Source organism: Melanerpes formicivorus, unplaced genomic scaffold (assembly GCF_026170545.1).
Source record: "Melanerpes formicivorus ecotype bairdi unplaced genomic scaffold, bMelFor1.0.p_v2 SCAF_2, whole genome shotgun sequence".
Classification (NCBI taxonomy): Eukaryota; Metazoa; Chordata; class Aves; order Piciformes; family Picidae; genus Melanerpes; species Melanerpes formicivorus.
In genome coordinates, this window is record NW_027142354.1 from 46,752,003 (window position 1) to 46,775,284 (window position 23,282).

The following is a 23,282-nucleotide window of genomic DNA, read 5'->3' on the forward strand; positions in this document are numbered from 1 at the left end:
TGTAATTTCTCAGCCATTACAGTAACTTGACATCCAGGTGCACTAAAAGACATTCTTTTCTTTTCTGGAATGAGTTTCTATGCAGGAGTAGTCCCTGGAAATGGACTCTTTTCCCCACTTCATGACTACAGCATTCAGGGTAGTAGAAGTGCTCATAATACCATTTATAGTACAAAACCATTCTCTACTTTTGTTATCTTATTTTTAATTAAGAGTGCTTGATCTTGATTGTAAGTGACCATCTTTCCTAGCTAAACACTCGATTCTTCTCCCTTCCATAATTCTAGTGATGCCTTTCCAGCTTCTTACAGACCCCAGTTACTTCTTCTAAGCAATACCTGATCACACTCCCAGTCTCTTTTTGTCAGTTTGCTTTTTCTTCACAACTTGATGGATAAATTGCCTTGTGCTTGCTAGAATGGGTGAACAACACCCATGTTTTAAACAGTAACTTAGGCTTTTCCTCCTCTGCATCAACAGATACCAAATGGGTGATCCTTTGATACATTGGGTGTTCAGAAACAAGCCTTTTCCCTTTGTTTTTCTTATTATACCATGTAAATTCCTCATTGTCAGTAACAATGGCATTAAAAGAATTAAAGAATTAACATAAAGAATTAAAATAAGACAGGTGTATGATTTGTAGGTGGAAATGTGCATGAGACAGACACAGCTTAGTATTAGCCCTCCATGTGTATTAAACAATACTGCACAACCGATGATGGCTGTGTCACCTCAGGCAAGGTTTTAAGGGGCATTTCTAAGCTGCCCATTAAAAACCTAAAACTGAGTTGTCACAACTACACCACTCAACTGCTGGTGTTTGGAATTGCAAATAGTTATGCTATCCAGTTAATTCATTGCTCCTTGAACCAAGTTGGCATTATAGCCACGACAACTAGGTTTGACAGAAAGCTGATGGGCTGAGCATCTGAACTGTAGGCTGTTGTGCTTTCATTTGTAGGAATACTTGTAAAAATGTACAGTGTTATGTTACTTTTCTATAGGTAAAATTACCAAGAGTGATGAGTAGTAACACAGTGAACACCTGGCATGTGGGTTTTGTGCAGGTCAGGCTTGTCAAGGTCATCAGATGGGGTCAACCTAGATCATAGAATCATAGAATGGTTTGGGTAGAAAGGGACCTCCAAAGGTCATGTAGTCCAAGCTCCCTGCAGTCAGCAGGGGCATCCTCCACTAGATCAGGCTGCCCAGAGCCTTGCCATACCTGACCTTGAATATCTCCAGGGACAGGGCCTCAACTACCTCCCTGGTCAGCCTGTTCCAGTGTTCCACCACCCTCATGGGAAAGAATCTGTTCCTAACATCCAATCTAAATCTATGTTTCTCTAATTTCAAACTATTGCCTCTTGTCCTATCACTCCAGGCCTTTGTAAACAGTAGACCCCCTTCAGGTGCTGGAAGACCACTATTCGGCTCTTAGTCTACAGTGTTCGTTCTGCTGTTTTAGCTCACTTCCATTAATTACTTCAGGTTAAAAATCGTATCTTGAAGGCAAAGTAACTCTGGAGTGCTGTGAAGATGAGCATTCAGTTAGTGCAAGATACTTAGAAAATATGGTAGTGAGGCCTTGTGAATAATTAGGTTTGTGCAGAGGATTGCAGCAGGATCTACTACGCTGCTGCAGAGTGGATCCAAAAGTCACTACAGCTTGTTAATGGCAACAGCAAATATTTACTGTTAGCTGCTCTTTTTACATTCTAAACATGAAGTTTAATTAAAAAGTCATTCCCATCTGTGACTAGTAAAATTGAGGGTTTTGTAATGGGCAGATTTGTTTTCTGAGGGATGTATTTAGTGTGTATATACATCACAATCATCCCAAGAGGCCATCATGGTAATGGATCAAAAGTGGGCTTTGCTGCAGCATGAGAAGCTATAAAACCATGTGTTGTGACTCTGTTCAGATTAAGGAATTCATGCTGATAGACGCAGTCATGGTCTGGCTGCACATCAATGGCAGGAATTCCATGGCTTGTATTTTAAATTTTGCATACTACTTCCTTAGTGACTTTTAACCTCCAGTCATGCTTACTTAACAGATCTTCTACATCAAACGCAGAAACAATTTTTCTTCTAAGTGCTAATGCAGTAGTAAAGACAACAAAAATAAGTGTGGATAGTGCCATTAAAATAATGTAGATTTGCAGCTGCTTATGTAAGTCTCTCTCTTTCTTTCTTTTTATGAAAACAGGTAATCAGATCCTCTCTCTTGGGACTTTGTCAAAAGATCAGGTTTATCCGTTGAAACTCAAGGGCATTTCCATCTGTTACTCTGCACTCAAATCTGCCTTATGTGGAAATTATGTCAGCTTTGGCGTCTTCAAGTTGTACGGGGACAACCACTTTGACAATGTACTTCAGGCCTTTGTCAAAATGCTGCTTTCAGTATCCCACAGTGACTTGCTAGTAAGCAATTATTCATCTTGGGAGTCTTTACATGAAATATGAAATAACAGCACCACAGGCTTTGTATTGTTATAATGAGACAGAGGGATCTAGAACAGCTCAAACAGTTTTCAGTGCAATGACTTGCATTTATTTATATAGTGACATCTAAAATACAGGTATGACTGAAGTGCCATGTGAAAGGGGAGTTTTTCCAGAATATTTACTAGACTTGTCATAGAAGAGAGAAGGGCCATTTTTTTCCCCTCTCTATATTTGCAAATTCATTTAGGTTGCCTGCATGTACTGTAAAACACTCTCACATATCCAGCTACTCTTCAATTAGTTTCAGTCTGGAAATTGTCACTCTGTATTCCCCATAAAATGTAAACTTCAATTTTGAAGTACACTATGTTCCCACTTCTCTGTGGGAGGACAACACATCTTCAGCACTATCAGCCTGAATTTGAACTGTGGCATTTTCTTCGTGACACTTTAGTTCACATCTGTAATTTTCTTGCAGGAAGGGACAAATTATGGATAGCTAAAGATGGTTAGTACCCACATTTATGCTTGCCACATAAAGTTAGTCCTTGGAACTGAAAAGTTGCTCTCAATTAAAATCCACCTAATGGTTGTATAGTAAAATGTGCATAGTTGGCACATTCCTAGTCATCCAACAACAAATGCCCAAAATACCAGTCCTGAAGGGTAAGATGCTGATTTGAGCCAGTAGGTTCAAGCAATTGCCCACACAGAGCCTGTTCTAGGGCCTTACTTAAACACACACACACACAAAAATCCATCTCTGAGATGATTTGGGGAAATCTGTAATAAATCTTCCTAAGATTTCCTGCCGAAGATAAGATATGAGCAGTAATCATGTCAGACTGACACCCTGCACACAATGTTGTACTGCTTTTACTAGACTGACAGCTGTGTAGAGTGTAGCAGCCTGAGAGCATTGTTGTCTTATGTGGAGCTTTTGAGTCTGTATCCTATGGTACATTTGAAAAGCTAAAATCTACCAATTACAAGAAAATGTTTTGTCTCCATAAATATCCTGATTTAATGGCTAAATTAGAATCTATCAGACCATTCTTCTGTCATCTGTTGGCATTGTTAATATTAGTCAGTGGTAATATCTGTATTTTCTATGAATGCCTACTCTTTTTTTCAGCAATACCGAAAACTAAGCCAGTCTTACTATCCTCTTTTGGAGTGTCTGACTCAAGATCATATGAGCTTCATCACCAGCTTAGAACCTCACATCCTACTCTATATTTTTACCTCAATATCTGAAGGACTTACTGCAGTAGGTAAGAATTACTTTACTCTTGGCTAAAGAAAGATTCAAATATTTGGCTGTTTAAGATTTTCAAAGAAGCATGTGGAAAATACTAATGGCAGTGGAAGATGCTGGCTGTTGAACATTTGAAGACTGTGGCTATTTTGGCTAATGGAGCTAAGTTCTTCTAATACCTAACCTATAGTTTTTTACAGATAGTATTTTTAAATTGTCTTTTCTTACAAGCCAGAATTGTTAAATTTATTAATGTGCCTCCACTAGGACTGTACTGCAAATTCATGCATTTGTTATTCAGACATAAAATGTATTAATATATGTACAGGAATCTATGGGGTTTTGGTTTTATTTGCTCAACATGGCTGTTGTATAAATAATGATTGTTCTGCACAGTTGTGATACAATTTGAGATATTTATCCAAGGACATAAACAGCTCATTTTTCAGTACTTCCTGAATATACTTTAGAGGAGAATTGGTGCAGCAGAAGCATAGTTGGGGTAATAATAAAAACAGAGCATGCCGATTGCAATTCATTTCATTCTCTTGCATGGTTTAATTTCTACTTTTTACCCAGATGACTGCCCAGACATCGGAGTTTGTATTGGAAGGGTTGGTAGCCTAAAGTCATTTGGAATATGGAGAAGGAGACAGCATTTGAGGGGAAAAAAAAATAACAAATCATTCCAATCACCTAGGAATACTTTGCATTTCGATGGCTTCTGACTGAGAAGCTGTTCAAAACCTTACAGTCATATTTATTGATCAAGGTGGTTTTTAAGGAAAAAGAAATAGGAACATGAAGTTAGTGTGTAGAGATGTTTACTCTGTAATAGCTGGTGTTTCTCATGACCAAGTGTCAGCCAAGCCCCAGGAATGCCTGAATGCACTAACACTCACAATGCATTTGTGAAGTCAAACACATTCAGCAGGTGTTGCTGCAAGAGGGGAACCAATCTCAGAGAGAAAATGGGTAGCGAATAGATAAGCAACAGTAGTAAAGAAGTATTCAGGTCATTTTATCATTTAATGCTGAAGTCCATCTTCTCCTAGATCTTTTGAGTGCTTTGCCACCTGAACACTGTACAGTAGAGCAGTTCCTGCCTGTAGGCTGGTGCTGCTGGGAGTCTGCCTGTTGATCCTTTGCAGATAGATATATTGGACTGAACTTTAGCTTGACTGACAGCTCTCAGTTTATCAGTCCCTGCTGCCATTCTCTGCTAGCATTCCTCATTGCATCTCCTCCATCTAAGATACTATTTAGATTCATTTTGATAATTCACTAGCATGCCAAGTTTAACCATCTTGGAAACTCAGTTTGAATTTGGGTTAAAAAAAATAGAGGAGAAGATGCAGTGGAGGCAAATTGCATCCTGGGCTGCATCCAAAGCAGTGTGGCCAGCAGGTCAAGAGAGGCAATTCTGCCACTCTACTCTGTTCTGGTGAGACCTCACCTGGAGTGCTGTGTCCAGCTCTGGGGCCTCCAACACAAGAGAGACATGGATCTACAGGAACAGATCCAGAGGAGCACCTCTCATATGAAGATAGGTGGAAAGAACTGGGGCTTTTCATCCCAGAGAAGAGAAGGCTCCAAGGAGACCTTAGAGCTGCATTTCAATATTTGAAGGGGACCTACAGGAAGGCTGAGGAGGGACTGTTTAAAAGGGCCTGTGGTGATATGGGGCAATGGTTTGAAACTGGAGCAGGGCAGATTGAAGTTGGACATCAGGAGGAAGCTCCCTACAATGGGAGTGGTGAAATACTGAAACCTGTTGCTCAGGGATGTGGTTGAGGCCCTGTCCCTGCAGACATTTAAGATCAGACTTGCTGTGGCCCTGTGCAGTCTACTCTACTTGGAAGGTGCCCCTGCTGAGTGCAGGGGTTTGGACAAGATGACCTTTGAGAGTCCCCTCCAACCCAATGCAATCTGTGAATCTGCAGTTTGTAAAAGTTGCAGAAGTAGTGGTGAGATTGCAAGCTCTAGGCAAGTAGTTGTGCTTGGTGATCTCAAAGGTCTCATGCAACCTCAACAGTTCTATGGTTCAGCTTTCATGTGTTATGTATCAGAAATTGTTTATTTCTCACTCAAGGCAAGTAAGGAAGGTTTACATTCCAATGTTTAACTTTGAACCTTCATGGTTGAGATATCAGCGTTTAGCCATGAAGCACTATTAATTTTTAGGCACATAGATGTTTTCTTAGCAAACTTTGATTTGGTAGAATTGAACAACAGTTTTCACAGCTCACGTTTTTTCCACATTTCATGCACCGTGGATTTGCTTGGCTAGTGCTCTCCTGGAGTTCATCCTATTGTCCTTAAAGTACCTGAAATAAACACAAACACACAAAACTAAAACAAAGGCATGTGAGAATGTTTAGCTTCACCTGACTTCACTGAAGGCTTGTTGCAGTCTATCAGAAGCCATTATGTTCACTTCCCTGTTTGTTTGGGGTTTTTTCCCCTTTGGTTATTCCTGAGACCTCCAAATTCAAATAGTTTTTCAGTCTTTAAGACTTGCTAAATCTAGACCTGGCTACTTCCCTATTGCCTAGTGAGGATGTGGAATCTCCACCTAGGAGATGATCTAGATCCTGGACACAGTCCTGAAGAATTGTCTGATGTTGACCCAGTTTTGGGAAGGAGGCCAGACTGGAGAAACCCATTTGGTTTCTGCCAGCACCTTTAGAATCTTACTTGTATTTTTTCTACATTTCCCACTTGTATTCTCCAGCTTTCCAAAACACTTTTTGATACTGTCCAAGTGCCATAAAGAGTAATCCTTACATTCCATGAGGAGTCAGCTGAACAATGCTTCTTTTTTACCTTTCAGGTTGAAGAGGTACATTGATTATTTTTTCCTCAATATCATGGTTCTTAATATTGCATGTACCAGGAATTGATACTGATATCAGACATTAAATTACTCATTTGTGTAGTGAACTGAATAATTTTCCATACTCTTCTAGTGACATCATCCAGATGAACTTCTCTTTGGTCAGTTCATAGCTCTTAATGTTAATTTATTTGTGGTGAACGGTGCCACATCCAGCTGGCGGCCAGTCACCAGTGGCATCCCCCAGGGATCAGTGCTGGGCCCTGTCCTCTTCAACATCTTCATCGATGATCTGGATGAGGGGGTCGAGTCAGTCATCAGCAAGTTTGCAGATGACACCAAGTTAGGGGCAGATGTTAGTCAGTTAGAGGGTAGAAAGGCTCTGCAGAGGGACCTTGACCAACTGGACAGATGGGCAGAGTCCAATGGGATGGCATTCAACAAGTCCAAGTGCCGAGTGCTGCACTTTGGCCACGGCAACCCCATGCAGAGCTACAGGCCGGGGTCAGAGTGGCTGGAGAGCTCCCAAACAGAGAGGGACCTGGGGGTGCTGATCGACAGCCACCTGAATATGAGCCAGCAGTGTGCCCAGGTGGCCAGGAGGGCCAATGGCATCCTGGCCTGCATTAGGAATAGTGTGGCCATCAGGAGCAGGGAGGGCATTGTGCCCCTGTACTCTGCTTTGGTTAGGCCGCACCTTGAGTCCTGTGTCCAGTTCTGGGCCCCTCAGTTTAAGAAGGACATCGAAACACTTGAACGTGTCCAGAGAAGGGCAACAAGGCTGGGGAGAGGCCTTGAACACAAGCCCTATGAGGAGAGGCTGAGGGAGCTGGGATTTTTTAGCCTGGAGAAGAGGAGGCTCAGGGGTGACCTCATTGCCCTCTACAGCTACCTGAAAGGTGGTTGTAGCCGGGAGGGGGTTGGCCTCTTCTCCCAGGCAACCAGCACCAGAACAAGGGGACACAGTCTCAAGCTGCGCCAGGGGAGGTTTAGACTCGAGGTGAGGAGGAAATTCTTCACCGAGCGAGTCATTCGTCATTGGAACGGGTTGCCCAGGGAGGTGGTTGAGTCATCGTCCCTGGGGGCGTTCAAGAGGAGATTGGACATGGCACTTGGTGCCATGGTCTAGTCATGGGGTCTGTGTTGATAGGTTGGACTCGATGATCCTCGAGGTCCTTTCCAACCTAAGTTATACTGTGATACTGTGATACTTATTTTTAATCATCCCAAGAGTTAGTTACTTGTTGCATTTTCTTAATTCAGTTTCCTAAATGTTTTATCCCTTTTAAAATGTTGCTATTTGGGATATTACCAATGGTCAGAAAGGGAAATACAAATTTATTTCCTCTGTGTTACTTGGTCACATACATCCTTCTGCCCTTGGAAAATGGGTAAGTAGATCCAAACACTGCTTTTTTCACTGAGTTATGTCAGTGCCACTGGAACATCTCAGAATAGTAGGGCTCAGGGCTACGAGCCATCCGAGGGGAAATTGTGTTTTAAACTGATTAGAACATACAAGTCATTTTCAGAAATGTTTATAAAAATGAAATAGCTGTCTTTTTATTTTAAAAATTAAATACCAGGAGATCACTTCCCTTTCACAGAAAACAAAAAAAAAGTATCTGGCTTTTTTTCTTTCTATTCCCTCTATGTATATGAAACATTTGAGACTGCCATTGTTGTCAGCTGTAGGATAAACACTCTCCCAATCCTTATTTCTGAGAAGTGTTCATTCTGTTGCTGAGTAAATACTTTGCTTGATTCCAGGCTTTAGAAACCACTGTGAAAGAATTTGTATTCCTTCTGAAGCACCTAGCTGTAAATCAGCTGTAATGGAAGCCCTCATGTAAGCTTTTATTGTGAGGATAAACACTCCAATAGTTCTCTTCTAAAGTGTTTACCTGGCTTTTTCACAGCTGACTCAGAGGATCAGAGCCTTTTAATGTAGTCTGCCTGGCATGTTGTCACTAATCTCTGCAAAGCTTTTCTAATTCTCATATGATTAATAGTATAGTATGCTATTCATTGAGGAAAAAGTGAAACATTTTTTCTGTCTTGCTGCCTAATTTAGATGTTAAATTGCTAAATCCATTTACTTTCCAGGTTTAGTCTCAAAGGCAAATAATGCCAGTATTGAACTGTAAGCAATTGATGGACAGGGAAAATACCACTTAACTCCTGCTCCTTGCCTGCATGTGAAAAACAGAACAAAATCCTTTCATATGCAGAGAATCAGCAAAGTCACTGAACTATTCAAAAGTAATTCCCCTTCAGCATGCTGCTGTCGTGTTGTTGAGACAGAAAGGCATTCTCAAGTAGTTGGGGGGGTTGTTTGCCTTTCAGAAATAATATAACCTATTCTAACATGTATGCTCAACTTCCAGTTGAATTGCAATTGCTTACATAAGGCAAAAGCACAGAATGAAGAAGAGCATGTAAAGATAGTGCCCAAAACACAAAATGAGTGCATATTGGGGAAGAAGCAGCCAAAAGAATTAGATGACTGTGGTGGTGACTGGTGCCATAGTCCCCTGCCCACCACCGGCATCTACCTCACTGTCGATTGAGTCCAGAGAGCTAAGTTTGGTTTCCCAGATCTACTGACCTGTCACTGTGTCTGGGCTAACACACATGCAGCTGGTTTTGGTGTCTTCTGTAAGCACGGCCTGCCTCTTTTGTGATCCAAATAGTTTATAGGCAATAGAGCTGAGTTGACCAGAAGTGAGAAACACGATTTAACTGGGTTTTTTTCCTGATTATCACAAGAGTTCATCCCCTTTTCTTTCAGAATCCTGTCTTTATTCTGTCTCCTCCACCCATTTCTTCTGTCCATAGCCCAGAATGGGTAGCTCCTTGCAGCTCGTTTGTTCTATTTATTTGGCTGGCTGGCTTGTCTTGCTAAGATTTAGTGAGAACACTGTTCTGCTCCAGCAGAAGGTTCCGCGTGCCCAGAAGAGTCATTCAAGGGAGTTTGCTTGATGCTCTGTTATATCCTTGCAATCAAAAGGAAAAATGAGCATAGGGAAGCATATTTGATATATAGTTATGGGCAAATTTAAGAAGCTCTTAACACTCATATCAGATTCTCATGAGCAAATGATAGCATAGACCTGTCTGCTGTCCTGCTAAAATCACTTACTGTCGAATGTAAAATATCTGCTTGTACAGTATCAGCATGTTTAGAACTACTGCTCTTTTGTAAACTGATGATAGTGATTTACTTTGTATTATTCAATTTAAAAAGAAATAGAGTTAAGCACTGGTTTAGAAATACAGCAGAGCCCTCCTATGAAATATGTATTTTCAAATCTCTCACTTGTTATTGATGGTGATTCAATTCCATCATGAATTGCATTTCGAGTTGATATGCAGGACGGTTTTGGATGAGAACACAATGAGTGCCAGATTCTGCAGTCTTTACTTTGGCAAGACTCATAAGTTTGACCTCAGCTTTGTTCTGGCAACACATCCTAACACCCTGCCCTGCTGAATTCAGTCCTTGGAAACTCAGAGGTCCAGTGGAGACAGAGTTGAGATGCTCCAGCTCATTTCTGTGAGCTGTTAGATTGTCTCAACTCCTGCTGCTAAGTCAGCTAGTTGCTTTGGAAGATCAAGTCTTAGGAGACCACTTGCACCATCTTTGCCTGTAAATGCTTCTTTGGTTTTTACTTCAAATCACTCTTAGCAAAATACAATTAGTTTTTAGATGCCAAAGGGTTAATAGTGTCAGCACAGATCTTAAGGAGTTAAACAGACACAGATCAAAATACTTCAGTGTCTAGAGGGATGTGTTTAAATGAACACTGCAAGGTTGGCAGGCCTCCAAATTAGCCTAGTTTAAAGAATTCAAGGTACATTTAATTGGATCCTTCTAATCCCTTTTCCCTCAGAATGAGCATTTTAACAGTTTAATTCCTTTTGCAACCCCCACACATCCCTTACTCCAGTGGCCCATCTAAAATAAATACTGTGAACTATAAAAGGCCTAGACAAGTTCTAGCTGAAGCCAGTGCCAACAAGATGGAGTCCTGAATGTTCCACGCATTTGGATCTGATGTTGGAAATTGCAGAGTATCAGTTAGGGCTGAACCTTGCACCCAGCAGGTTAAACCACCACATGTATATAAGGAGCTCCACTTGGTATCTCGAGGAACCAGCAGTTTGTAATGTGGCTCTGTGCAGGAAGACACAGCCACTGGTCTTGGAGCCAAGGAGTATCTCGGATCTCAGGCCAGAAGGAGATGGCAGCTGGGCAGGGGGAAGGGTTGCACCGCTGTTCTCAAGAGGAAGATGAGAGGAGCGTGCACAAGAGCCAAGGGCCAGTGTGCTGTTCTCCTGGTGCTGCATGGCAGTGAGCACAAACCTCTTACAGTAGCAGCACAGCAGGCAACACCCAGCAACAAAATCACTTCCATAAATCAGGCAGGCGTACTTACCCTGCAAATAGGTTTAAGCTTTTCATCTCCCTTGCTTATAGAACTAGTAAGAACAGATAGGAAGTGGCTTTTGCTTCTGCTTTTCAACAGGATCCTCCTTTGCTGTCACAACGTTTAGTTTTGGGGACTTTAATGTGAAGGTATTTGGTAGTATCTGCTGTTGTGTTGTCACCAGCCGTATTTAATGTACTTGAACCTACCTGACTTACTAGTTGCTAAGCAGAACGACTCACTGGCTGTTCTGTGATCACCCTTTTGCCATTTTTAGTGGCCCTTGATCATTGTTTGCCACCAGGCATAGATTGTAAGATGTCTGGGGCAGAGACACATTGTGAAACTCTACTTGAGAAAAGCCTGGGCAGCAGCTCTAGTTGATGTAACCTTCCCCTTTCAGTAAACTGATCAAAACAGAATTTTAGTTTCCGGTAATCTAGAGCCTTCTGAATGTAAGCCTGAATACTAGTACAGTGTCAACCCTCATCTTGCACTTCCCAGTGCACAACCATGCAGCCACTTTCATGCATTTGTGAATGAAGTTCACTGGAGTTCACAGGATCTTCAGAAGCAAAGGTTTAATACCACTGTGTCTTAATAAAAGCAGTCTCCAAAGCTAGTCAGTTCCTCTATACAGAATAGTCTCGTCAATGTATCGATTAGCCTAATGTCAAAGAGATTATTACAGTTGAGCTCTCCAAGTACTATAAAATGTCATTATTAATTATTCTTCTATGGAAACGATTTCAAAATTCTTCTATTTTTTTTACACAGATACAGTTGTCTCCTCCAGCTGTTGCACTAGTTTAGACTACATTGTCACCTACCTCTTCAAGCACCTTGCTAAAGAAGGCAAGAAGACTCTGAGATGTAGAGAGATTTCACCGGATGGACAGAGATTGCTTCATTTCATGCAGCAGAACCCAGAAGTTCTACAGCAGGTGAAGTAGCAGGCTTTTCTGTGGGGCATTATTGCATTTCTTGATTTTTTTTCAATTATTTCCTTTTGGTGGCAATGAACATCAGAGTAGCACTGGCTATTTAGTAACAGAGTCAACCTCCCTATGCTGGTAAGCTGCCCTGAGTAGCTTCACCTCATGGCAACCGAACACTGAAGATCATTTTGTCGCACTGACAAGTGTAGGTGCTGCAGTTGGCTGTACAATACCTTGGAACTTGGTGTTTAATTTTTGCTCATAAAAAGAATTGTGTGAGATCATCAATACATTCCTACAGACAAATGGGAAGGAAAGCTCTCTAAAGTATTTTAGGAGGAAGAACAAATTCTGGCATTGAACCACACATTTTGGTAATGAAATGTGTAAATTGAATGATTGCATGCTATCGAGTTTGAATATTTTATTTCGCAGTACATGACTCAGTGGGATTTTTTCTGTTAAAGGTAAATACAATGGAAATTAAATCTCCCACTTCTGAAGGGAAGTGGCTGCGCTACTGCTTCCCAGCTCTGTCAGGCTTCTCACAGCCCAAGTACATTACAGGGAGATCAGGATGTTCATAGCTACATAGTTCCACGTTTGCTCTGTGCCACATTCTCTTAAAATCTCATTAAGCTCTTTGAAAATAGCTATTTACAAGACTCTCTGGATTCCCAATGCAGTTGCAAAGATACTGTTTCAGGAGACATGTTTTGCAGGTCTGGAGGCTTTTAAGGAAAAGGGAAGTTATTAACAAAATGCAGATGATCAGTGTGGTCATCTTTGTGTTTCCCTAATAGGCATGCTTCTGTTTGCAAAGAGCCTGGCATACAGTCACCACAGTTACTACTGTCATTTGTTTACTGTTCTAATTGAAGGGGGAAAGTAACTAATGGTAGCTAATACATTCTTGGCCGTCCATAGCATATTGTGAGAACATTAATGATGTTTATTACTGACATCATTATCCAAATATGAAGTTCCCCTTCTTATCTTACAAGTTCTTATGTTTTAACTGCCTCATAAGGATTTCAGGGAAACTAGCAATGAATTCAGTGTGTGGGGCTGTCAGCATGCTCAGTATTGCCCTGAACGTGAAGAACAGAACAGCAGCCTGGGCTCAGGACCTTCCTGCATCTGTGGCAATCTTGATGTAATACTTTGTCTGCTAATAGGCAGTAATCTTTCACTTCACAGCATATGACCAGGCAGTAATCCATCTTTATTAACTTCAGATTCTGCAGAATACGTTATATTTATTTTGAATGCAGGCTTTCACGTACTCTTTTAAATATTAATGGCTGGTCTTCAGTAGTCAGCATAAATATGATTTGCATTAGCACTAGTCATATCATATTGAGTGCCTCTGATGTCAACTACTCAGTGTACTAATATCTGACATCATCTCCCGAGGTCACTGACAACTTTGACCTTTATTCTCATGCACAGTTTCTGTAGTCTCAGAAGCTCTTTTTGAATTGATTTGAAATTTTGACTCTTCCCTTTATGAGGCAGTAAAATTGATAATTATTCAGATGGGAACTGAGCACTGAGTGAAAAATCAATTCCACCCGCTCTCTGCTGCGTATAAAATTACTTCTGAGTCTGCCGGACTGAACGGATGGCCAAGGTAAAAGCAGCAGGCAGAAATAGTAGAGAGGATTAGCTGGACGAAACTAATAGCCTAAAGGGATGGCTTTTGAGATGAGGGAGTGGGCCGGTTGGGGGTTATTATCAGCAATGATGGGACTCATTGATCATATGTTTACATCAAGTTTCCATTGGGTTATAAATCAGCCCTGAATAGAAGCGGAACCCAAGGCCTCACGTTTTACCAGGGGGACGGTCTATTAGATTATTCTCACTTTCACACTCAGATGAAAAGTGAGACATTGATTATTCATCGGCTGGCCATTAAACATGGGGTTTATAGATGATTTGACTATCATGGAGGCTAATGAACAAGGTTGCTGCTTCATAACCAGCGGTTTCAGTTTTCGAGACATCTGTGTCAGTTAAGTAATGCATAACCCTATTAAAAGGAATGGGTTACAAATTGCTTAACAGTTGAAAAACTAGACCCTAATGACTAATTGTGCTTTGAGTTTAGAGAGGTTTGTCAGCTCTTTAAACTAAAAACTGATGCAATGATAACTGCAATTATTTACTAGTTAGAACGTTTCTTCCAAGTTGGATCTCTGGAACTAGTCGGGTAATTAACATTTCCAGCAGCTCTTGTGGAGGAGCTCAGACCCAGTCGGCCGCAGTGGAGCCCCCACGGCGCCTCGACGGACCCCTTTCCCGTTCTGGGCTCTTGAGCGTGGTGCGGACTCTCCACCGGACGCCTCCCGGACGCCCAAGCTCCGCTGCTCCGCCGCAGTCGCTTCCCGCCCTCCCGGTCCTGAGGCGGGGACAGCCTGGGGCGGCCGGGCGGCTCCGCCCGCGCCAGCGGCATGGTGACGCGGGGGCCGGTGCCAAACAGGCGGCGGGGCTGAGGAGGAGGCACCGTCGGAGCGCGGCGGGCGGCAGTAGGCGCTGGCGGTAGGTGCTGAGCTGCAGCGGGGCGAACCCGGGGCGATAGGAGCGCGGCGGAACCGCCGCCCCCTGTCGGTGGCAGTGCAGCCGAGCCGGACCGGGGCGGGGAGCGGACCTCTCCGGGAGTGTCGCAGCCAGCCCAGCCCAGCCCTCACCTCGCTCCCTCCGGCCGAGCCGCGGGGCTGAGCAGGGTGACCGGCGGAGCGGATTGAGCCGCGTCTGACCTGGCGAGGCTGCTGTCCGGGTGCACGACAGCCCGGCTTCGAGAGTGTGCTTGGGGCTGTCCGGCTCCCTGCGCGCCCACAGGCAGGGCACGCTAGTGGCCCTCGGCAGATCTGAAACAGCAGCAGAATGATTTCGTCTCTGTTCTGCTCGGACGCGGGCTGCTGAGCCCTGTTCCCTGCTAAATGGGGCGATTGTGCCTCTGACTGCAGCTTGGTAATTTGTGCGTGTGCCTTCAGCTGCTTCAGTCTCAGAGTTGCGTAATTAAACCATATTTATTGGCTTACATATGTCCTGTAGCAACTGTGGGGGTTTTATTAGGTTTATGTAACTGTACCAAAGGCAGAAGCAACAGAACACGTAGAAGTGAAAGAACTTCTTAATACTTAGGAGCAAGTCATGGCATCCTTTTGAAGTGTGTCAGTGGCTGTTGACTTTGGCCCTGGTTGCCACAGGCTTTGTTCCCCCGGGTGAGCTACTTAGTCTGAGCTTAATCTGCAAACAACTGCTTTATGAGGGTGTTTTACAACTAAACTAAATTAAGGTGTGTAAAATCATTTGAGAGGTATGGATAGAATGCAGTATCAGGTTTATTAGGTTCAGCTAGTGCTGCTTCATTATGTTGTGTGCTGAGCATCTTAATAAATAACTTTAAAAGGCTCCTACTTTTCAGTGCTGTTACTTTGGGATTGACAGGCAAAGCTGGTATTTGCTCCACTTTGTAAACAAATGTGTAATTTTTGGTTTTAAGATGCTAGGTTTATCTTCTGTTAATGCTGTTCTTGCTGAATTGTATGCATTAGGCTGTTTGTTCTGTTGTGGCCTGGTAAGGTATTATCCTTGTTCTTTCCAAAAATCAGTCAACAAAACGTTGCAAGATTCACCCATAGTTTGGACAAATGTTCTTTAGAGCCACACACATTAGGTAAAGCACTCCACAAAGCCATCATGGAAGTAATTCTGTGCTGAATGTGGAAGAGGCTAAGTAGTTGATTGGACAGAGACCAAATTTCAGTGATAGGTCAGTGTTCTTTTCCTGAGAGGTGTGTTAGGTACAGGGGTAATGAAGAAAGGAGGGTGTTGTGTGGTGATGGCATCCTGAGCATCTTTTTCAGGAGGATTGCGTGGTTAAGAGTAAGGAGGGCTTTTGGAGAGCTTGAACATTGTACCAGTGTTAGGGCTAGATGCGCACAGTGCCCCAAGACACAGCATGCGGCCAAAGCAATCTCAAGTTCATGGAATCCCAGCGTGGTGGGTCTTGGAAGGGACCTCTAGAGATCATCCATTCCAACTCCTCTCCAGCACTCTCACAGGAAAGTTTTTCCTCGTGTTCAGATGGAACCTCCTGGGTTCCAGTTTGTGTCTGTTGTCCTGTCACTGGGCCCCACTGAAAAGAGTCTGGCTATCTTCACCAAGTGATGGAAGTGCAGAAGGTGATGCAGCATAGCAGTAACGCATAGCAAATGTAAACCAGAATGTAAAGATGCCAGTTGCAATGAAAAAATCAAGCAGCAGTACTAAAATAAACACACTTTATAAAATGCTGTTTCCTTCCCCCCCCCCCCCCCTTTAATGTATTAAAATCAGTGATATGTTATTGTTGTTGTTGTTCAGATAAGCCTCAGTGCCATGCACAGCTAGTGTGGAGCTACGCACAGCAATTGAAATAAAAACCTGAGGAGGAGATGTGTTGCTAATGCATGCTGCATGTCTTGTGCAGAAGCACTTGCACGCAAGCACATCACAGAAATCAGAATTGTACTGGTAGAGGGCAGTGGGATAGGGATGCTGAGTACCTGACCACCTTGAGCCCCATATGTGACTACATGCTGAATTTTAAGACCGGGTCAAACCCACAGGTGCTGTTGTTCCTCCGCTTACAATTATCTGTATTTAAAGGCTCAGCTGAATTGGGACCAGAGTGCTCAGCTTTTGCCAGCTTGAGACTTGAAAGGTTTGATACAGCAGTGAGAGGGATTTTTATTGGGACATCTGTTTTCAGCCTCTTAGCACAATCTAAAAATGTTATCCAATACTATCATAACTTTCTTTATTAATTGAAAAGGATGGAGATGTACCAGCTGTAGCCCAAGCCAGCAGAGACTTGGGTGGCTAAGCAACAGAAAAGGCACCATATTGAGTGAGCCAAAATCCAGTCTCAGAGTCATTTATTCTAAGCAGTGACAATACGTTTAGACTCTAGTGTTTCCATTTGATTGATGGTTTAATATCATATATAATTTTTTTAATGAAGGGAACCCATTTAAATATGTTAACATTTGCACTAGTAGTCTCCCATGTACATAACTGCATTTAATCATTACTCTGATTGTTTTTGTGGTTGTGTAATTTGTATCAGCAAAATAACTATGTCAAAGCCAGCTTATCTTAATGAAAAATAAGGTTGCTTTGCTTCTTACTGCACGTGTAGGAAAGCAGCAGCAGCAGCAGCCTCAGTCCCAAGTATATTGCTAAATGTATAGCTATCACTGCATGAGAGCTGTCAATTAAGAAATCCAAAAAGAAAAAAATTAATGAGTTTAGTGTCTTTTCTAATTCTGCTTTGTTGAAAGCCTCGTTGTGATTCGTTGTCATGTGAATCGAGTAATTCAATTTGAAGACTTTTAATGTTAAAATACATCATCATTAGTGATGTATCTGAAGATTTCACGCTCTTAATAACGGTGCTAAATCAAATTGGGAATCTCCTCTTAATCATCCAAGCTGTGCCACAGTTCACACAAACACTTTTGGGGACGGGGAGAAGTTTGGTTCCGCAAAGTAACAAGTATTGTGCAGAATTCACGGATGGAAACAAAAAGCGGCGTTTGGGCTTGCTGGAGGTGTCAGTGTTGGATGTGCCCCCTCGGGCTAGGCAGCTGGTGTGTGTATGCTTTTGTTTATCGGTTACTGGTTTATGTAGCCTTTAGGCCAGCACATGAAACAATCGTTCCTACAGGGTCAGCTGCTGGTCAGAAGCAAAGTAAGAAAAGACTTTGCCTTAAAACGCCTCGACCATAATTTCAGTGCAGCTGGCACCTGCTACTGGTGCACAGCGGGAGGGTTAGAGGTCAAAGAGGCAGTTGTTCTAAACTCAGTGATGGCTTAAAGGGACTTGTAGATTAATCTGCTTTATTAACTTCTGTATATTAGATAGCTATTGCAGTGAATGACAGTCCGTCTTTCTGAATAAGTCCCTTCACCTTTTTCTCTTTTAAATTGGCTTTTGAGTAATGAATATTAAATAGAATACATTGCAGGGTAATTAAATGAAAACATTAGGGCGATGTTGTTTTACAATCATATCTATAAGTTTCTTGTATATTTATCTTGCGTTATTACTGCTCACTGCTTCTTGCTAGCAGAACAAAAAGCATAAATGTTTCAATTAAAGAAGAGGAACTAGCTGTATTTCTCAATAATCCCGCGTCTTCTCCATTGCATAAATATTTTCAAGAAGCAAATAAGTTTAAGGAGAAGTATAAAAATGTTTTATCCCTTGTTTACTCAGTGCAATGTAGTACTTTACGTTACTTGGAAATGTTCACTTTCTGCTGGCTGTGGTGGTGGTTTGGTATAAAACACGTAAGAGGTGCTGGTTTGGGGAAGGGCAAAAAATACTGCCGTTCTCTAAAATCTAACTAGTGATATGAATTGCACCAATAATTTTGTAAAGTTCACATTATAATTCAAAATCCAGTTAGAAGTGATGCTTGCAGTCTGGAAAGAAAGCAGTATCTCTACGAAATGGATAGGGAAAGGTAACAGTACGTTCCATGATCTGCTACTGGCAGTTTTGCCACGTGAATAATGAAACTTACTCTGAGTGAACAAACACCTTCCACTTGCCCTGTTGGGAAAATAAATAAATAAATCAGATTTAAAATTCTGGAATAACAGCAGCTCACAAAGATGCTTAAGTGCTGTTGGATAGGATACCAGTGGCCCATCGCAGCTTAGAGCAGGTGAGATGGTGCTTGTTTAGAGATGTGGTGTTTGATAAGGCAACAGCTGTGGTGTTCTGGCCCAGCCACTGCTCCTTCGGGGCCAACAGGAGGTGTGTGCCAGGTGAAAAGGACTGGTTTGTAGCATAAAACCTCAACTTTCTGATGACTGGCACTAAAGACATGGCCTACTTAATCTTGGCTGGCTTCCTCAATATCTAGAATGGAACCTCCAAAAACACATTTTTCCTGGGCTACTAAACGGCCTTCGATTTTGTTTGTTTGTGATCCTGAGAGACGCTTTTGTGCTCAGGGTGTCCTCTGAAATCATGAGATCCAGAAACTTACTTTGTGGAGGTTTTTCTTTGGTGGTTACTTGTTTGGGGCTTTGGGGTTTTTTGCTGAAAATTGAGGGGTTTGTGTATTTACATGTCTCCAGTAACCTGGCACATTTTCAAATACATTTTTAAGAGTCCCAATATCACAGCTGACTGATGGGATTCAGAAGCACTGTTAGTTTATCTCAGCTTAGCTTAGCATGCTTTAGGTTAGTTGAGTTTAACTTGGTCAGCTCCTCCCAGGGCTTTGCTGTGTGCATCAGAGACTAGACAGTCTAGCTACTGAAAGAGCAGCACACAACGGACCACTACACAACATGGGATTTGACCTTTCAGTCTAACCACCGTTTTGAATTCAGGATTTGTTTCCCTTTACCAAATATTATTTTTTTTAAAAGAGGGGGAAATAAAAAAAAATAAAAATGAAGTGTGTGCAACCATTCCTTTAAATCTTTTTAGCATGACAAGTAAAGTAATCTTCCATTGATACTTGAAAGTCCATCTGCAGAAATTCAGGCAGAATGTTAGAGAGACGCAATATCTATTGAAATGTTGAGTGTCAAACTGCCAGGGTAATGTATTTAGTGTGAAATAAAATATTCAGTGCATTTTGTTTTGATGACTGCATGAAATAGCCTTGTGCTCTTATCCTTTGTTGTTGTTGTGAAAGATGGTATTCACTAAGAAGTGTTGGTGACTATTCGGGACACAGTAGCAATATGCTTATTACCTTCTTTATCATCTGTCTTTTATGTTTATTTGCAATAGCTTTGCTTACAGTCCAGCTCGTAAGGATAACAAAAATACTTTTAATTGTTCCACAGAAGAATTTAGAATCAGTTTGTGAACAGTTTGAAAACAGAAGAGGCTTGAAATCTGTTAGGCAGTGAGTAATTCTTGGATTAGGCTGAGTTCTGTGGTGGTACTCACTATGCTTTATGGACAGTCCTTGAAGAGTGGTTAGAGCCAAGCCTCTGGGTGTCTTACATTCAGATTTCCTTCAAGGTATGGTTTAAAAGCCAAGCCTGCCTCTCTGTCCCTACTGATCAACTCCCTATCAGTGCTAAACTAAGGTAAATATGGGTAAAATGATTACCCTGGTTCTGATTTTCTCTGCACTACTGGTTACTGTTGCTGTGTGGGGGATGCCTCTGGCTCTGCTGCTGGCAGACATCCACACGGTTTGAGCCCATGCTCAAGCTGCCTGGAAGTCCCAGCTGCCTGGTGACAAGCAACATCAGGGCTCTTGTCAAAGAGATCTGCAAACCTCTTAGTGTTGCTCCAAGGCCAGGTGGATTATGTGGGGGATGCTAAGATGGACTTGACTGGAAGACAAGTGCAAGCTTCAGACCAGCTGAAGGACTGCTCCCCGGCCTGGGGGGTTTGCCCAGTGGCTGCACCAAACACATTTTCACGTGTGTCAACCTGAGTCTGGGTCAGATTCAAGGATACTTATCAGAGTGACATACCTTCAGGTTCCTTGGATGAAGGATTTAGAGCTCAGCCTTTCCTTCTATATGCAGCTTTTTGCATTTCTGCAACATTTCTGTAGATTGAGATAGCCTCACATTTGCTTTAGACTAAAAGATGTTATTTTTCCAGTGATAGCATTCTCCAGCCCATCTTCCCTCCTCACTTGACTGGAATTTTAAAGGCCTTCCTGTTACTAGAGACTTCAGTAAACTAATGATCAGGCAGGCAAAGATCCCAATTCCTATGCTGAGATCCTGGTGCAACATTGAAAGTCCCTGAATGGTTTTTTTTGTGTCACCTCCCTGCACTTAGTGCAAGGGAAGGCACTGGAGGGTTTCTTAGGAGCTGTGGAAGAGTAAGGTGATAGCTCATGTTTGAGCAATGTAAAGAAGATGCAGGCCATGAGTCCTTGTGTCAGCTAAGGAGAAGACTAACAGATGTAGACACAGGACCATTTACATGCCTGAAAATAGTCTCTTGCTGGGAGGTGTTGGTGTAGATGAAGCTGCTGTTCCCTCTCCCAAGAGAATTAAATAATCTGTAACCAGTCATTTTGTCAGAGCTGCTGGTAGTAGACAGTGACTTCATCAGTGTCACCTCCCAGGTAAGACTGTGCAATGTGGAGTTTGTATTACAAATTATGGCAGGTTGTGCATTCCAAAAGTCTAAGTTAATCACAGTTCTGTCATCTTTAAAACCAGCTGGATTGCTGTATAGTTACAGCCACTTGTTTGTAAATGGCTGAACCTTAAATAAACAGCTTAGGTTAATTTAAAATGACACTCTAGTGTGTGTAACTGAAAAATCTGAATGCTACCAGCTAGAAAATGCAGATTAAGGGTTGATGTTACAATCTTAAATTATTCCAGCCTGAGGTGGAATAATTTGCTGTCTATCAGGGAGCACAGATGGATAGGCAAAAAGAAGCTGTGCAGATACACACGTTTGTAAACATCTGTCAGCTACAGCAGATACCCAGATACAAAATCTAGCACTTCAGGCAGCATACGAGTATGTGACATTCAACAGAGGGTTTACATGAAATTCAGCACAGACAGAAGCAAGTCAGCACACCCTGGAAGGTAATAATTAATGAAATGTATCCCCTCCTCCCTGCAGAAAGAGGAGGTGTTTCATTCATCAGGCATTTTTAGTGATGTTGCAGTTAACCGTTCTGCTTCCAGTATTTAATGTAGCCAACCCTTAGACTAGGCAAAACTGATCCATCTGTGAGACTTGCTGCTTTCCTATAGGTGAGTCTCCAGCAGCCAGCTGGCATCTCTTCCTCTGATGGATTCCAGCTCACCAAGGAGCATGAGCTCCCTTAGGACAGCTGGACCCAGTTCTGATAGGCAAGATTGGTCCCAGTTATTGCAGTCCTTCACACAAAAAATTCCATTTGAAAAGGACATATTCTGTCATCTTAGAACATGCCCTCAAATTAGAGGAAAAACACTGAAATCCCTGTGTAAGAAGCTGCTGGTGTAGGGCAGAATCTGTTGCTGTGAGCAGGCTGTGGCTGCTGCCATATTCCAGCTCCGTTACTCCCTAGCGCAGCACAAACATCTGCTTTGTGGTGCTGTCAGCTGCCTGAAAGGCAGTTCACTGCTGGATAAAGGTAGAAGATGATGGAGTCTGAGGTTGAAAAGCCTACTTTGCACTGCTGGTCTGTGTTACTGTGCTGTTAACATATGACAGTTTATTTTAACAGGGAGAAAAAAAAAAAAAGAAAGGGAAAAAAAGAATACGAGAAACTGTAGTGAGTCTGGGGCAGGAAATGTCCTGGGCACATGGCAGGTACTTGTTTAACATTAAACTGTTATCCTAGATGTATCCTTTAGAGGATGTGCTCCTGGTTTTCCTTCAGACATAAAGTCAGGTTTCACTGAAGTTAGTACAGGTTTACTTTATGATTATTTCTGCTGGTGCATGGTTTGGACAAGCTTCAAGTGACTGTCCCATACTGAGCCCCTTAGCCAGTTCCGAGGACATCTCCAGGGAAATGCCAAGCTCTGTATTCCTGTAACTCTTTCTTTTTTCCATCTATAGCCATCCCTTCTTCATCCCTTCTGAACACCACAAGAGTCTCCCAGCAGACCGTAACATATACCTGGTAGGAATAGCTTGTGAAAGATACACTGAAATCATATTTCAGTCCTTCAGCTGGAATGCAGTGTGTTACCCAGATGCCTTGTCCTGACACCAGGAATTGAGGATTTTTCAGCCATTAAGACCTTAATTTTTCATAAGCAGGAACAAGAAGGCCAAAATTGGGTCCCTCACCGTAAGCTTCAGCTGTTGAATCATGATATCTTATTTATTTATTTTTATTGAAATGCATATAGTGGAAGTACATCTGAACAGGGTGAGATGCTCTATTTTGTGAGCAAAGGTCTGGAGGACTCTTGCATGTACAAGCTGAAGAAGCAGCTTGCTCTGTGGGTAGCTGTAGCAGGCTCAGAGCAGAAAGGCCGTGGAAAAGAGCTCTGTGGCTATGTGAGCCCAGTTCCTGTCTGATGTTTTCTGTCTGATACCCCTCTTCCTCTTCCACCCTCCCTCCATTCACAATTTCCCCTCTCTTCCTACGTATGTAATGAAAATTAGCATTAGGATGGGAGTCGAGAAGGTTGTTCAGAAGCAAAGCTGCAGGATGTAATTCAGCCTGTTATTCAGTGCTGGAGGCCAAGACTGCCCACATCTGCTGCAGCAGCAGCCTTCCACGCTTCTGCTGCTCCAGAACCACCTGTTCAAGGCTCTTTGTTGGTCTAATGGGATTTCATAAGGCACAGGACCAAGACATGTGAATCTTAAACTCCTCTATATTGCAAATTTCAACTCATTTGCCGTTTCT

At 42.4% G+C, this 23,282-nt stretch overlaps 1 protein-coding gene across 2 annotated transcripts in view; it reads left to right on the plus strand.

The window, feature by feature from the left end:
- Nucleotides 1-23,282, plus strand: part of RANBP17 (RAN binding protein 17) — a 158,641-nt gene that overhangs the window by 122,469 nt on the left and 12,890 nt on the right. For both annotated transcript variants that reach the window (XM_068158793.1, XM_068158801.1), the window contains 3 exons: nt 2,216-2,430; nt 3,590-3,728; nt 11,756-11,922. In XM_068158793.1, coding sequence (XP_068014894.1) covers nt 2,216-2,430; nt 3,590-3,728; nt 11,756-11,922 — 521 coding nt within the window. The remainder of the gene's footprint in view (nt 1-2,215; nt 2,431-3,589; nt 3,729-11,755; nt 11,923-23,282) is intronic.